Source organism: Coffea eugenioides, chromosome 10 (assembly GCF_003713205.1).
Source record: "Coffea eugenioides isolate CCC68of chromosome 10, Ceug_1.0, whole genome shotgun sequence".
Classification (NCBI taxonomy): Eukaryota; Viridiplantae; Streptophyta; class Magnoliopsida; order Gentianales; family Rubiaceae; genus Coffea; species Coffea eugenioides.
The window spans coordinates 2,450,740-2,467,055 of NC_040044.1; the positions used below are offsets into that span (position 1 = coordinate 2,450,740).

A 16,316-nucleotide genomic window follows, 5' to 3' on the forward strand; every position below is an offset into this window, starting at 1 on the left:
TTTAAACCCAGGAAAATTGCTGGTATATTTTAGCTGCCACGTAACCAGATAAATCCATAGCATGCCTACCATCCTTCCACGCCCACGTTCCACTCACTCCACCCCCAAACTGCCACGCCTCCACTTCCGTATCCACGTTGATAATAACCCTTTAAATCCACGGAATAGCAAATCGTGGCCTGTTCTTATCATCTTCCGTCACCTACATAAAATATCGACTCAAGCCAAAAAAAAAAAACCCACCCACGAACGATCATCTCTCTGCAGTCGAAGCGCGATCATTACCTGAAAATTAGCTCTCCGAACATCTCTTTAATTAAGAACTAAACTTGTTGATTTATAGAAGCTAATTGAAGTCGCAAATTAGTATTCGGCGCCAACAATGGAAAACTCTGGTAACTATCAAACTTCGTTGATTATAACTCTTTTTTTTCTTCCCTTTACATATGCTGTATTTCTGTTAAATTTGTCATGCGATGGTTTAAATTTCGGATGATGCATATATGTTTATCCCAGTTATTTTGCTGTTTTTTCCTAGTCTGTTCAGATTTAGTTAATTTCTTGGTTTTTAATGTTGATATGGGAATGGATTGTGCTTCACTTGAGCTAATATTTTCTGATTATCTCTGAATTCGTTGCGAAGAGCTGTGGGTGTCACTTTTGGATATCTCATGGACTATTTTTCCTCGTATATAATATGTTGGCTATGATTCATGTAAGAACCCATCAGCAAGCTGGAATCCGATGGCATCCCACTGGTTGGTTGCCTAGGAAATTTAAAGAGAAAAGTTGGAAGCTTTGGGGAAGTTCACATGCATCTATATGTATATGCTATTAATGTTTGTGTCAGTACGTGAAGCGGTGAGCTAGAATATGGATAGTTGACAATGAATTTTGTTGTTGCTTTTCGATGATCAAGAGTTTAGAGTCTAAAAGAACTTTTCGAGTGAAGATAGAAAATTGATAAACAGAATACAAAAAAATAAATAAAGAAGTAAAAGGTGGTCAAGAAGATGTATTAGGATGGAAAAGAGAGGTAAAAGTGTATATAATTGCACATTGCAATGCCACCGAAATAAGATGTCAATGCAATGGATGAGGTTATCACAAGTTTTGTCATGGGTTCCTTTTTATCTCAATGTCTATTCCATTCTATGTGAAGCAGAGAATCATCAAGGAACGAGGGTGCCACCAGTTGAAGGTATTGCTGGAGGAGGGACAGCGTACGGATGGAGTGATAGTAGTGTACATGATCCAAGTAAACTCAGGGGGTCTATTGATCCTATGAAGGTTCCATCTTCAGAATTAATTCATGTATGGTGCATGCCAAGCACAGCTAACGTCGGACCTCAGGATATGCCACGATCATTCGAACCTGTGAGTGTTCTAATGACAGGTTCACTGGTGGTTTTGCTTTGTTACGAGTTCATGTTAGATATTGTTCCTTTACAACCATCCCATGTGCCAGTTGGTATGTTAATTCTGTGTGTTCATATGCTGTATGCTTTTTCATCAGATCTTCTGGTGGACTAATTGGTCCCAAGGATTCAGGCCGTTATTTCTAGAATGCCCTGTCTTGCACCACTTTAATGTCCCATTCTCTGTCTGCGCTCATTATTTATCCTTAATTCTTAGGAGTCACAGTACAAGTTGTTAGCTGAGAGACGCTTGCCTCGGACTCCGATACTGTCTGGCAATGATTGTGCTTGTAATCATCCTTATGAAACATAAAAATAGTGATTTTACATCATTTAATCTTTACAGTCTTCAATGGTGCCTGGGCAATGTAAAAGTATCATATTTGAAGAGTGCATTTGCATCTGATTTTTGGTTTATCTTGCAGATATCTCTTCTAGCAGCAAGAAATGAGAGGGAGAGTATTCAAATTGCTTTACGTCCAAAATTGTCTTGGAGTGGATCTGGTATTGCAGGGACTATACAAATTCAATCTACAGATCTATGCTCTGCTTCAGGAGAAAGGTTCATTTCTTAGCTCTGCTATTTCGGTGCTTTAGATTTACTAATGATTAAAATTCCATGCTGTCAATGGTACATATCTTGTGTGCAGACTGATAGCTGGCCAGTCACTGACACTACGGCGAGTAGTTTCCATGTTAGGAGTTCCGGATGCTCTTGTACCTCTTGATATGCCAACCTGTCAAGTAAATTTGTTTCCAGGGTATACAATTATGCTCATGTTTTAGTTGGCATGGCTTACTTATTGAGCTTTGTCCTTCTGGGACACTACAAATTTTAATGAGGACTTTTTTCTAATTTTTATTTTTGTAGTGAAACAACAGCAATTTGGGTTTCTGTAGATGTTCCAAATGCACAGCCCCCTGGTCAATACGATGGAGAACTCATAATTACTGCCATTAGAGCTGATGCAGAGTGATTGTCTATCCTGTTTACTTAAGTTAAATGTTATTTTTATTGTGTTAGATTTATTCCGTGACCAGCTTAATTATTTTGTTTCCGTGTTACTGATGAATTGTTTCAATATGGTTCACTTTACTTCTGGGGATGTTACTTGCTGATTTATTTACTATGCCTTACCGCAGGTCTGCAGCAAATTGCCTTGGTAAAGCCGAGAAGCATCAATTGTACAAGCAACTTAGAAACTGTTTTGAAATTATGGAGCCAATTGATGGAACACCATTAGATGAAGTGGTTGGTAGTCTGGAATGGATCTGAAGCTGTTGCAATTTTCTTTGACCTAGGGTTTTTACTCACACAAGTTCTCTCTTTCTAGGTAGAAAGGGTCAAATCAGCTAGCTCATATCTCAGAATGGCTCTGGTGTCCCCATCATTTTCTGATTGCTTTCCAGATAACGGCCCAGTAGATATGATGGATGAAGATGCTATTTCAAACCTTTCTGTCAGACTGAAGATAAGTTTGACGGTTTGGGACTTTGTTCTACCAGAAACCCCTTCCCTTCCTGCTGTTATTGGTGTATCCTGCACATCTTAGTGTGGTTGAAAGCTGAATTTGATGGGCTAACTTTGGAAAGTGTTTGCTATTCGAGTTTCTTGTACCCTATTTGGCTGTCTTACAGAGTAGTAAATGACTTGATTTATGAGTTTGATCCAAGGAATCTACTTATTTTCAGTTCCAAATACTGCTATTTATGAGGTTACGTTCTAACCAAGTATGGTGCTAGTCTATTACTACAAATGATGTGAAATGTTGGCTCGTTTATTTTGTCTGAGCTGTTGTTGGAATAGTTAACATTCCATTTGTAATGTGTTATTATGCTGTTTTGGCTTTTGAATGCTAATGGATGTACTTATGCTGAATAGGATACTGAAATTTTGATGTTTATAGGAGAGACTTGTTTTTCTCCTTTTCTGGATGGCCAGCTTGCATTTTAATCTCAATGAGATACTACTGTAAAATAGTGGACCATGTCTCCTTAGCTATATTAGGTATCTGATACAGTAATTGAAGATCGTTTTGGTGTTGAACATGGAAGCAGTGACTGGTACGAAGCACTGGATCAGCATTATAAGTGGCTGCTTCAGTACAGAATCAGTCCTTACTTTTGCAGATGGGGTGAGAGCATGAGAGTTTTGACATATACCTGCCCATGGCCAGGTATTAGAGAGAAGTTGCTTTACAATATGTCTACATTAATGTGTTTTGAGACTCAGCACTTTTAGATAATTAATTAACCTGCTGACGCCAATAATAAAAGAGTGCTGTAACTTTGGTTTTCTTAAGCATGCTGTTGAACATGTGCTGCTTATTACCTAATTTATTATTACGCTATTTATCATAGTGATAAATTTTTATTCACTCCCTCTCTCTCTCTTGCTGTAGCTGATCATCCAAAATCAGATGAGTATTTTTCTGATCCTCGACTTGCAGCATATGCTGTACCATATAATCCAGTTGTATCCAGGTATGTAAAGACTTGTCTTTTTAAAGATATGTCAGTTGCTTTCCTGGCATCAAATGTTAATGAGTTTCTTTTGACCTTTTGACTCCCATTAGTGGTGATACAACGGAGGAATACTTGCATAAAGAAGTTGAGATATTGAGCAAAAAGAATCACTGGAGAAAGGCGTACTTTTACCTGTGGGATGAGGTAAGAACGTGGTATTACAAAGTTCCTGAGACCTGTATCTTGTTCTGAAGAGGCTTGAGGTTTAAATTCTGTGTTTTATCTTTTCATTTCCCATTCTTCTGTGAGCTTTATTTTTTAAATTTAGTTATTGTGGTTCAAGTGCTGTTAAAAAGTTAAATATATAGTTTATCTACTGGTCTTACTATAACTGCTGTCAAACACTGGGAATTTCCCTAGTTTGGCCTATATATTGCATTGCTGATTTATGTTCTGATTTTTTTCAGCCACTAAATGTGGAACATTATGATTCAGTTCGCACCATGGCCAGTGAGATTCATGCCTATGCACCTGATGCTCGAATCCTTACTTCATACTATTGCGGTGCGGATTGGCCTGTCTTTCTAAATATGTTATTGCTATTTATTTATTCTCTTCTCTCCGCTCCTCCTTTCCCTTTGCCTCCCCTCCTGCGGGGGTGAATGTGACATTAAAATTTGCATATGGTAGTTGTCTTTCATGTAGTGTAGTCTAGTTACTGGTTTTCTGGATCATGTAACTGATTTGTTGGAAGAAAAGATAATGGTACTAATTAATAGTTTTATCAGTATGATTTGGTGGAATCAGAAACCATAGATATCAAAGCATGGTTTCTTAGGAGGTGCACAAGGAGAAACCATGGATAGGAAATTGAGAGTAGCAAATGGAACTTATTAGCTTATATCTGAAATTCAAAATGATTCAGAGTACTATGTTTGGTACCATTTATAGGGTAAATAATGAAGAAAAAGCCTAGTCTGGCAAAATTGGTGTTCATTGATGGTTTTTACTTCACATAACTTAAACAAAATAGAGTGAGATCAAAATCTTTAAATAGAATTTTTCCAAAATACGGCCTGAACTGGATCCATTTTGGCCTGAATAATGCAGGCATAGTATCCTTTTATGTTACATTTACAATAATATGATGAGTTTCTATTTTATATTTTCCACAATTTTCTTCTTTCCATAAATCATGCAACTTCCTCATTTGGACCCTGCATTATTTGGATTTTGTGCATCAAGTCTTCTTTCTTCTTTAATTTCTTCTTTTTATTCCTTCCTTTTGGTTGGCTGATGTTATTAGTATTTTGGCTATCACTGTTACTTCAACTATAATTTGTAAAATGAAAACTAATAAATTAGCCTACTTTTGTTGCATTCTTAAGTTTAGCTTCAGGTGCACTTTTTTAACAAACTATGAATTAATTACTCCCACCATTTCAAACTGAATTTGCAACTTGTACTTGGGATGAGTTTCAATATGAAGTGGGCAAAGTGTTCGTGTATGAGGGAATGTCAGGTCCTGTGACTTAGCTTTGGATTATAAGCATTCAGAATTGTCTTAGCGTGTCTAAGGAGTATGTTTATTGTGGTTTTCATCCTTTTTTGTTATAAGTTGACTTCATTGTTTTTCATGCAGATACGTGTGTCATAAAGCTTAAAATATTTGGACTTAGTATAATTTTCTAATATTTACATAAGAACAAATTATGGATATGCATCAACTCAACTTTTTTGTTGATGTAAGAAAAAAGAGAATACAAGATATCATTGTGCTTCTGATTGATTTTAACTTCATCTGGCAAATGATGTGAGCATGAAACTTTGTAAAGTGAAGAATTAGATGTGACTAATAAGCAGCTTTATTTCTGGATTTGCCTAAAACTTTGGGAATATCTATCATTTGTCCTGATATTCTCATCTTGCCCTTTTCCTTACCACTAGACAAGTTCCCATTGCTCTGTTACAGAATGCAGATTTAGAGCTATCCATTAATGCCTCTTGAACTTTATTCAGGTCCAAGTGATGCACCTCTTGCTTCTAATAACTTTGAGGCTTTTCTTAAAGTTCCGGAGTTTCTGCGCCCACATACTCAAATATATTGTACAAGGTATTAGCGTCATTTATTTTCATTCATGGTACTTATGTGTCTCTAAGGAGGATGAATCTGCATCTGTGTAATTAAATGTTAAATTACATTTCACCAATTTAAAAAGGCACTAGCATTAATTTTTTTGATGAATTGACTCTAAAAAATGTTAAATGAGAATTTTGGACACATACGTGCTATGGTATCTCTACGAAGCTCAACTGCGCCACATATTTCCAGGACACAGATGTCTAGACATGTCTTTCATGAACAAATTTGTGTTCCCTCTTTCATTTCTCCACTACAAAACAAAAAAGTTTTTGTCTTGCTTGAAGGCTATATCTTTATTTGTGAGTAAGCAAATTGATTTTAAGGGATATCAAATGACTAGTTTAACTTCTTTACCCTATTGGTCGCTGTCTTCACTTGAATTGGTAAGTTGGGCTGAAATGGTACTACAACAGGAACAGTGAAATCCTTTCCGCATGTCTTTGATATTCTTCTTACTTATTGATTCCCATGATTAAGGGTAATATGTTAGGATCTCATTTCCTTTTTCTTTTTTCCTGTGGTTAAATGTGATTCTCATTCATCATGCTTATCCCTGATTAACACTCTTCTGATGGAAAGGTAGTTGTTTTATGATATTTAGCTCTTGATGCACTTTATTATTTGTTTATTATTTTTGGGCTTCAGTAAGGAAAGTTTAGTAGATCTGTACATTTGGTTTGGATTTTAAATTGTAGAACCTTTGGCTGCAATTTAAGTGCTCTCTTTTGATGATTTTCTGTCTCTTTGCAGTGAATGGGTGATTGGTAACCGAGAGGATTTGGCTAAGGATATCATTGCTGAAATACAACCTGAAAATGGTGAGGTAATGTACACTGAGGGTTCACTAAGAGTCTACACTCATAACTAGTTTTCTACTTTGTGCGTCTGATTTGACATTCTTGTCTCCTTTAGCAAGCTAATTCTGGCCTGGCCTGTTTATAAAGAGCTCAAGATTAGTTCCCAATTTTGACGTAACTTTTGTCGTGTTGATATTATTGAATCATGTCAATAACCCATTAATGTAATATAAACCACATTTCCAAATGCCATTTTTTAAGGTCCGGTCCACAATTTTTGATAGGGCAACTTTGATCTGATTGGTTCCTTGCATCAAGTTTTCCACCTAGAAGATAGCGCATGTTTCTTCAGCAGATCATGTTCCTGATCATTATAACCAGTTGCTTGTAAACTTTTTCACTTATGAGATCCGCTTTCATACAGGAATGGTGGACATATGTGTGTATGGGACCGTCTGATCCTCATCCCAACTGGCACCTTGGGATGCGAGGTACACAACATCGTGCAGTGATGTGGCGTGTATGGAAAGAAGGGGGAACAGGTTTTCTGTATTGGGGTGCCAACTGTTATGAGAAGGCCACTGCTCCAAGTGCTGAGGTTTTTTCATGCGTCTCTATGTCGTCAGCTGTTTATTATTAGCAGTTTTATCTTTTATGTCTGATACTCTGTGCTATTATATGCCTTTTTGCAGATAAAGTTCAGGCGTGGCCTCCCTCCAGGGGATGGGGTCTTGTTTTACCCAGGTCAAGTATTCTCATCTTCACAACAACCTGTTGCTTCACTAAGACTTGAGCGGCTTTTGAGTGGCTTGCAGGTATTGCTTTATCACATTGAAATTTCTATGCAATTCTCTCATTTTACTTTGCACAACCTTGCGCAGCGTTAAGCCTTCTATAAAGCACAACGTTGTGCTATGCTACTTTATACTTTGTTTCACATATTGATCCATGAATGGCAAGTAATCATCTTTATTTTCATGCTTTGATGAGATGTTTTGGTGGGAGTATGGAAACTGGGAGGGGTTATTACGTATGACTTCCATGCCTTGCCTGATTGAACTGGATCTCATTAGGTATCAGGAAGAAGAATTCCTCCATTCCAAGGTCCACCTTTTATTTACTGGTTCCTGAAATTATCCTGAAAATTTATGATTTCAGAACCTTCTCTATTTTCCTTCCTTCTAATAGATATCTTAGTTACAAGACTGTATCTTCGGTTTTCTGTCTCCCTATTTCCTGTAGATATCTGTCTGCTGGTGTTGGCTGTATGCTGAATAGCGTCCGCTAGCATGCAGTGAAATGCAATTTGGTTTTGAACTTAAAACTGATAGCCATATATAACTGGTATTGATATGAAATGAAAAGAAATAAAGGTTTAGTGTATGGTATTGATTTAGCCATGAATAGTTGCTCCCAGGGTGGCATTGAGCTTAGCTGATAGCCCTATTACTGGATTTCATCGTTTCAACAACCTTCCATGCTTGCTATTGGTAGTCAAGCTCATTGAGCTTTTACTTTCCTCTCTCGTTTAGACCACTGATGGTTGGTTATTTTCGGTATGTCTACTCTCTGTCGGTTCACCCAGGACATTGAGTACCTCAGGCTCTATGCTTCAAGATTTGGTAGGGATGAAGGACTTGCTCTGCTGGCAAAGACAGGCGTGTACTTGGGTCCAGAGCGATACACTCTTGAACACACTCCAATTGATGTAATGCGTGGTGAGGTGTATAGGACTTGCCGATCATGAAGAGAACTTTGCTGTTTGTACCTTTCTTGGGCGATGCTTATTTATTTTGACCAGTTTTGTGCGCAGACGGATATTGACATGTGTCTTTTGTTATTACGCATACACTAGTTGCAGCACATTTTGTTTTGAATGATAGAATGAGCAGAATTTGGCAAAGAACGGTCTGAAATCTCTAGTTCCTTTTGTGTGAATGGAAATCAAAGTGTAGGGGATGCTGACATAGTCATCAGAGTTACTCAAACAATAAATTAGTGGATCCTTGGACCAACAGATTTGGATGATAATGTCCGACCCTACAATGTTTTTGTAACGGACCCTATATCATAATAACAAAGATAGGTCGTGGCCTCTCACCTTTGCATGATAAAGCTTTAGAAAAAATTGGTACTGGGGACAGAAATCGCTATCAAGTTTTCAAGAAAGACGTTTGTTGCCAATTGGAATCGGGAAAGGTGAAAAGCAGAAGGACGAAAAGATAATCAAACTGCCGATGATTGCTTTGGTAGATCAAACTTGTTCCTTTCTTGACATCGTATTCTGCTTGTCCACCGGCCTCACAGCTGTAATATCAATGGAATGAGACATTTGCGTTCTTCATTTCGTCAAAAGTGGAGTGATCAAACCTTTGTATTCTTGTATGTCCGTATTTTATTTATTTATTTTTAGATTAATGCTTGTATGTCCATGTGAACATAATTATGAACATACGACTATTCAACAAGATCTCAATAAGCTTTCTCATTTAATTTCTTTATTGGAAATTCAAGTGAGATAATTAAGAGGGAAGGTTCCAGATGGGGGTGGCTCTAGAACGCCAGTCCTAGGGGTCCAGATTTTGGGTTGAGTGTTGACCGGCTCCGTTTGGATTAGTTATTTTTTAAAGTGTTTTTGAAACATTTTACTATAACAGTGTATATAAAAAATTTTATACTATAAATGTTTTTTGTGATGTTTTTAGAGGTTTTTTGGGATATATTTTTCAGAATATTTTTAAAGTTAAAATTTTTTTTTGATATTTTTAAAAATTACCGCTGCCACCCCGTCCCTCCTCTCCCTCTCTCTTCCTACTACTCCCTTCCTTCTTCATCTTTTCCCTCCTCCCGTCTTCTTCCTCCCTTCCTCTCCCTTTTTCCACCACGCCTCACCCCTCTCCTTTTTCCCCGATCTAGCCGAGTTTAGATCAAGACCTCTGGTCATGACATCGCGGCCAGATCATAGTCTCTGCCCGAGGCTTGATTTGAGAAGGAATGGAAGGGGTGGGGTGCGGCGGGAAAAAGGAGAGGAAGGGGAAAGGAGGAGAAAGAGGGAGGGAGAGGAAGGAGGAAAAAGAATGGGATGATACCGGTAGTGGATAAGAGTGATGGTAATAAATGGAAAAGGAAAATAGTATAAATTTTATTTTTTTGTATATTTAGAATTGTTTTTTTATATATTGTATTGATATAATATTTTTTGAATTGTTTTTGTTTATATATTAATGTAGTATTGCATATGAAAAAACTTGTTTTTAAAAAAATGAGAAATCCAAATGGAGTGGTCTGCGAAGTAAAATGACTTGGAACATTTTTGCGAATTGGAAACTACAATAGCTTATTCATATTCGTTAGACGCTAGAGATTATGATTGAATATCTTTAATACAAGTTACAAGACTTTCTAGTCTCGAACGTGAATTAATCTGATAATTGGCTTTGATATTTTAATCTGTGCTCTTAGCAAAATAAAAAATTGATACGTATGATGTTTTATTTGTTAGCGGGCGCACTTGCACCCAAAAACTGAGACCATATCTGATCGGCTGATCCTTAATGATTGACTCTCAAATTGTACAAGGCCCTTGATAAGCATGTGACCATATGCTGTTTCTCCCTCCTGGGTCCTGGGTCGAAAAAGCAAGCCTCAGGTTGGCTCGACATCTGTGGTTCGGGCATCTACCCCGAATCGGATCTAAGGATTTTACAATTGTCATTCCAAAGTGCACTATACAATGTATACACTGGCAAAGTATGCTTATTTACCAGAAATTATAGCGCGCATGCATGCAAGAAGTTCTCTCTCTCTCTCTCCTTCAAAAGAAGAAACATCGGTTATTACAAGTTTTAAAATCATGCAGAAATTCTACCATCTCTTTTACTCGTATTTTCGATATCATTCAATAATTTAAACTCTTAAAACCATGTAAGAGGTGATATCTCTACCTCTATGATTATCATGATTTTAGGGATTATCATGTTTGTATCTATCGTTTAATAATGTGATGCTGCTTTTTATAAGTGAATATCAAACTCTTATGATTTTCAGTTTTTTTACCCAAAAATTCTAAAATTAATTTTTAAAATCAGTTAAAAACACAACAAAATAGCTTTTCAAAAGTCAAAAACTAAAATCATATTTTCAAAATCAATTGAAAACATACCCTTACTAAAAGTTAACTCGCACAACCAAGCTCATCATACACGTCATCTTTCTTTTTCTTAATGCTAGGGGTAGGTGCGAGTCGGATATCTGCCCTGTCCACCATTTGGCTGACTCGACCCGCACCTTGCGGGTCAGCCATTTTCTGACCCTTACCGTCCAGTATATCAGCAGGTATTCGATTATCGGGTATTCGTTGAGATAAGATCAAGTCAATGAATACCCGTCCCACTCCATTTATCATTTAATTTTTTTTTAAAAAATTTATACTAATTTAATTTTATATTTTACATATTCATCTAAGATTTAATAAAGATTTTTTCTCAAAAAAATCTCCCACCAAGAAATAAGCATGCAAAAAGAATACAAGATAAAGCAAAAAAATTAAAAGAATTCAAAATCAATAAAAGTTTAAAATAAGTAGCACATTTTTTAAATATATGTTCCACATTAATTAAACTCTTTTTTATAAAACATAAGATTATTACCTGTACAAATGAATCTTGTAAATAAACTATAATCTTTTATATTTGTAATGCAATTTGTTCAATAAAATTACTTATTTAGTTCTAAATTATTATTTTATAGTATGTATTTAAAGGTAAAAATAAATAAATATATATATATGCGGGGCGGATCGGATACCTGTAGGTTTTTTAATTATGTGACCGTAACCCATTTCGCATCTTAACTGGTATCTGACCCTCTTTTGACTCGATCAAATAATAAAAATCGGATATTCTAATTTTCAAATCAGATATGATGAAATTTCTAGTTAGTGGATAATTTTGGCCACCCTACTAAGAGCCAACTAAACTAATTTATGTTGGCATCATACACATCATCACGACCATTAGTTGCACCACGCAATTGTGAGACAAGTTGCGAAGAATTCCAATCCATCCCAAATTAGAGGGGATGCGCCTCTTATACCGGCATTCATTGTGTGACATGAGAAAACCTCGAGCTAAGTGGCATGAACCAAAGGGTGACAACTTCCAATAAGTTATCGTTGTAGCCCCTCGTTTTCTAATCTCTGTAAATTACTCGTTGTTAATCGTCACTAACAATATGATGAGCTAAAGAAGGAAACTAATTCATGGAGATTCTCGCAACACATGCCACTTGATTGGGTCCTCATTGGATTTTTCCACTTTGATGCAAACCTTGGTAAACAGTGGTTGGAGATTCTCGCAAGCATCTGCAGCTTGATCGGGTCCTCATTGGATTTTTTCACTTTAATGCAAACGTTTGTAAACAGTGGTTAGAGGGAGCGGGTGACCTGTGACCGGCAGTGGCGGTCAGCCCCTGACTTTTGAGAGATTGCATTTGTTACTTACAAATATTTTATAACATAACATGTGGCTTTAATTTCTAATTTTCCCCCTACAAAAAATTTGTTAAACTTTCCTCTCCCCCATCCACTTGTTCCTTTTCTTTAAACTTATCTTTCATTAATTGTTTTAGTACCTCGTGTTATTAATTTGTTAATAGAGAATTAATTTATTCATTTAATCATATGATTTGTTGATAGAGAATTAATTTATTGATTTAATCATATGTAGCATCGGACTATAGATGTATAATTTTTGTACTTTCACACGTAGCATTGTATTATAGGTGTAATCTTTGTATTTTTTCTCCTTCATGCCTAGACAAATACTCCATTTATTTATTCAATCAATTTATATATATTTGTAACAGTCGTTTGTAGCAATAAAAATTTAAACTTTTACTTCTTAATTGGCATTTAAGTATAAAAGAACCACAACTTGACACCGTAAAACAACTTAGATCTACCTTTTTGTGATATTATTTGATAGTGTATTATTTGAAATAATTACTGTAGCACTTTTTGTGATGTGATATATGTGAGATAAAAAGGTGGTTGAAAATATAAAAAAGTGGGTTGAAAAATGTGTCTATGATGCAAGCGAAATATTATTTGGGATAATTGAGATATCCAAACAATCACTGAATTCGTCCCTTTACCATTAAATCCTGACTCCGCCACTATTCGTAAAATACTTATTGGTATCTTGACATTCATAATTAAATCGTGATTTAATTTTGAAAAAGTTCTCACCGCCTCACACTTTCTTCACATCGAAGTTTATTGTCAGTAATTTTTCAAAGAAGAAAATGGCACGGGCATGGCAAAAAAAAAAAACACTATCGACTCTTTTAAGCAGCCATGGCCAAAAAAAAAAAAAAACACTATTAACCATGGGAGTATTGAATCGCAGGGGCCACATGAACCTCAAGCCGAGCTCCAAGCGCAAAAAATCCTCTAACCGCAACAACGTTGATTAGACAAAGCACAAACATGAAACATCGACTCTTTTCTTTGAGGTTTGCGAAGTGCCATCCTCCTTTTTGTGGTTTGTCTGTATCAGATGGTGGGAGAGAAAAACAGATAGCTTTAGCACGGAAAGTGAAAAATGTCTTCGCCTTTTCACTTTCAAGTTAGCGTCGTGTTCTGTGAGAAGCAAAATCTTCTCTCACCTCGCGCGCCACGGCGCCACCCTAGCACGCACGCGTTTTATATACAGCCACTAAAGATCAATTCATGCGCCGCCGCCCCCCCCCCCCCTCCCAACAAAACAAAAAAAAAAACCAAAAAAAAAAAAAAACTGAATTGGTATGCTAATCCTTGATATTTTGATAAACATATTTTCAGAAAAAACTGATATATTTTCAGAAACATATTCTGAAAATGGCCACCTAGCCATTCCATAGTTTCTTGATTTCTTGAACGAATTTGACCTTACCCTTAAATCCTTAATAAAATGAACTAACACTAAAATAAATATTGAAGTCGTTCTTTATTAAATTAAGCAAAAACAAAATGTTTTATATTATGAGAATTGGGAAGTGGCTAAAGTTTTATTTACTAAACCAAAGCTCTTGACTACTTAATGTGGTTCCCTGATAAACTTTGATATTCGAAGCACACCAGTGTTTTAGTTGACGAATTAACAACAATCGTCAACGCTAAAGCTCTAAATAGAAAATTACTCCATCAACGTGAAACCATTTGAGGATCGAATATAGCTCAACCATGCAGAGTTGTTTTTTCACAGGCATGTTTGATAAAACTGAAATTTGAATATAAATTGTGAATCTATTAAATGCTAAAAATATTAAGTTGTTAAATTGGTTAAATTATATCTATTTGATGCCTAATTTGATTATAACATTAAATTGAAATTTCACTCACACAAATATCATGTGTTATTTTTAAAAATTTTTCTTTATTTTTGTATTTGGAGAAAAAGAAAAAATGCACATGTGTGTGAGAGAGAAAATAATGAAACAATACAGAGGTACGAAGAAAACAGAGATACCACATGCGAGAGCAGTACGAGAGTGTGTTATGTATACGAGAAGTATAGCACATGTGTAGTTACTTCAAAAGAATAGTAAAAAAAAAATTACTTAAAATTTTGTACACAAATCAAGTGCTTAATCCCTGTGGGGTTTCTATTCCACATCGCTTGGGGGGGTTTGGATGTTGGGTTTATAAGTCTCCTCAGTACCCTCACTAGTTACCATGGCTTTTGAGGTGTACTGTGGACTTAGGTTTGTAAAGTCAATAGTCAGGTTTCTTGAAGTTGACAAAAAAGACAGAAACTCCGTTACGGGGGGCTTGGGGTCTAGTTAGGTCTTAGCAGCGGGGCACCCTGTGGGGTTTCTATCCCACATCGCTTGGGAGGGTTTGGGTGTTGGGTTTATAAGTCTCCTCAGTACCCTCACTAGTTACCATGGCTTTTGAGGTGTACTGTGGACTTAGGTTTGTAAAGTCAATAGTCAGGTTTCTTGAAGTTGACAAAAAAGACAGAAACTCCGTTACGGGGGGCTTGGGGTCTAGTTAGGTCTTAGCAGCGGGGCACCCTGTGGGGTTTCTATCCCACATCGCTTGGGGGGGGTTTGGGTGTTGGGTTTATAAGTCTCCTCAGTACCCTCACTAGTTACCATGGCTTTTGAGGTGTACTGTGGACTTAGGTTTGTAAAGTCAATAGTCAGGTTTCTTGAAGTTGACAAAAAAAAAATCAAGTGCTTAATACATTAAATGGTAACGTATTTTTGTTATCAAATATGCTGAATTCAAAAAATTTTGAATTAATTTTCAACACTAAATAAAAAGTTATCAAACAGGCCTCGAGGTCAACTTTTACTCTTCTCATTTAAGGCTACAAGGAAAGCAAGCCTATGGAAGTCATGCTTCAGCTGGTTGAGCCGATTCAATTATATGTATTTGTAATAATTTTTGTTATTGGCAGAGAATTACATGCATGTATCTTATATTTTTATTATATGTTAGAACGAAACATCCATTTTTTCTATTTTAAAATATTATAATTATATATATATTTATTTATTTGAACTTAATAAAACTCGAAATCCAACTCGACTAAACTTAAACTTAACTTTGATTTTGAGTTGAGTTTTACACAGAGAGCTTTTTCGAGTTCAAGTTTGATAAATTTTAGTCAAACTCGGCTCAGTGATGCAAAAGTTTGAATCCACTTGTTAACGGTCCGAATCTCATTCTCCCTTCTTATTTTGTTCAAGCCATATTATATTTGTATAATTACTTATCATAATCCCACAGCAACCCCTAAACTTGTAACAGGTATCATAACTGGATATAAATTAATCAAACTTTTGATTGTAAAATTAAACAATTCTACGGAGTAGGAATTTGATTTCTTCCTTGTGTAAAGTTTGCTCTCTGCAGTCTGCAGTGATATGTTATGTCTGAAATAAATAAAAAAAAAGGCAACCAATCAAATTTGGACTGGAGACGAAAATTTACCCATCGATTATAGAAAAACAGAAAGAGAGTAGTAAATGTTGGTTGCTCCCCAATATTTTTTTTGCCGATAATGCCAATTCAAACACATGATAATTCTTGGGGTTCAAGGTTTGAAGGGTTAACACCATTTTGTCCCCCCAAACTTTGGACGATTACCCACTTCAGTCCCTAAACTTCAAAATGGGACACTTAAGTTCCTAAACTTATAAATACCTCCCATTTAAGAAAAATTGTTAACAAATCCTGAATGTCATTGGTGGTCGAAATGTCCCATTTTATAAAAATTTAGGGATTTAAGTGTCACATTTTATAAGTTTAGGAACTTAAGTAGGAGGTATTTATAAGTTTAGGGACTTAAGTGTCCCATTTTGAAGTTTAAGGATTGAAGTGGGTAATCGTCCAAAGTTTGGGTGGACAAAGTGGAATTAACCCAGGTTTGAATAAAGCTCCTTTCACGCATGTTTTTGAGAATCAAAAATCAACACGGCTAAAGTACACGACTGGAACAGTGG

General features: G+C 36.1%; 1 protein-coding gene across 2 annotated transcripts; it reads left to right on the forward strand.

Annotated features, from left to right (window-relative positions):
- Positions 1-198: 198 nt before the first annotated feature.
- On the forward strand, positions 199-8,793 carry LOC113749136. 2 transcript variants are annotated; one of them, XM_027292802.1, is made up of 16 exons: positions 199-395; positions 1,163-1,377; positions 1,844-1,980; positions 2,069-2,179; positions 2,290-2,391; positions 2,562-2,670; positions 2,753-2,953; positions 3,427-3,595; positions 3,821-3,902; positions 3,995-4,088; positions 4,352-4,448; positions 5,904-5,997; positions 6,778-6,850; positions 7,249-7,422; positions 7,517-7,639; positions 8,410-8,793. In XM_027292802.1, exons 1-16 carry the CDS (start codon positions 383-385, stop codon positions 8,569-8,571), a joined length of 1,956 nt encoding a protein of 651 aa, XP_027148603.1. In that variant the 5' UTR covers positions 199-382; the 3' UTR covers positions 8,572-8,793. The 2 variants fall into 2 exon arrangements, with proteins under 2 accessions (XP_027148603.1, XP_027148604.1); XM_027292803.1 differs by having other exon boundaries at positions 1,166-1,377.
- The last annotated feature ends 7,523 nt before the right edge of the window (positions 8,794-16,316 follow it).

Excerpts from the sequence above, each read along its gene's own strand:
- LOC113749136 (XM_027292802.1), top strand. Across the intron at positions 1,981-2,068 it reads TGCTCTGCTTCAGGAGAAAG|ACTGATAGCTGGCCAGTCAC; the intron begins GTTCATTTCTTA and ends TCTTGTGTGCAG. Across the intron at positions 2,671-2,752 it reads GAACACCATTAGATGAAGTG|GTAGAAAGGGTCAAATCAGC; the intron begins GTTGGTAGTCTG and ends CTCTCTTTCTAG.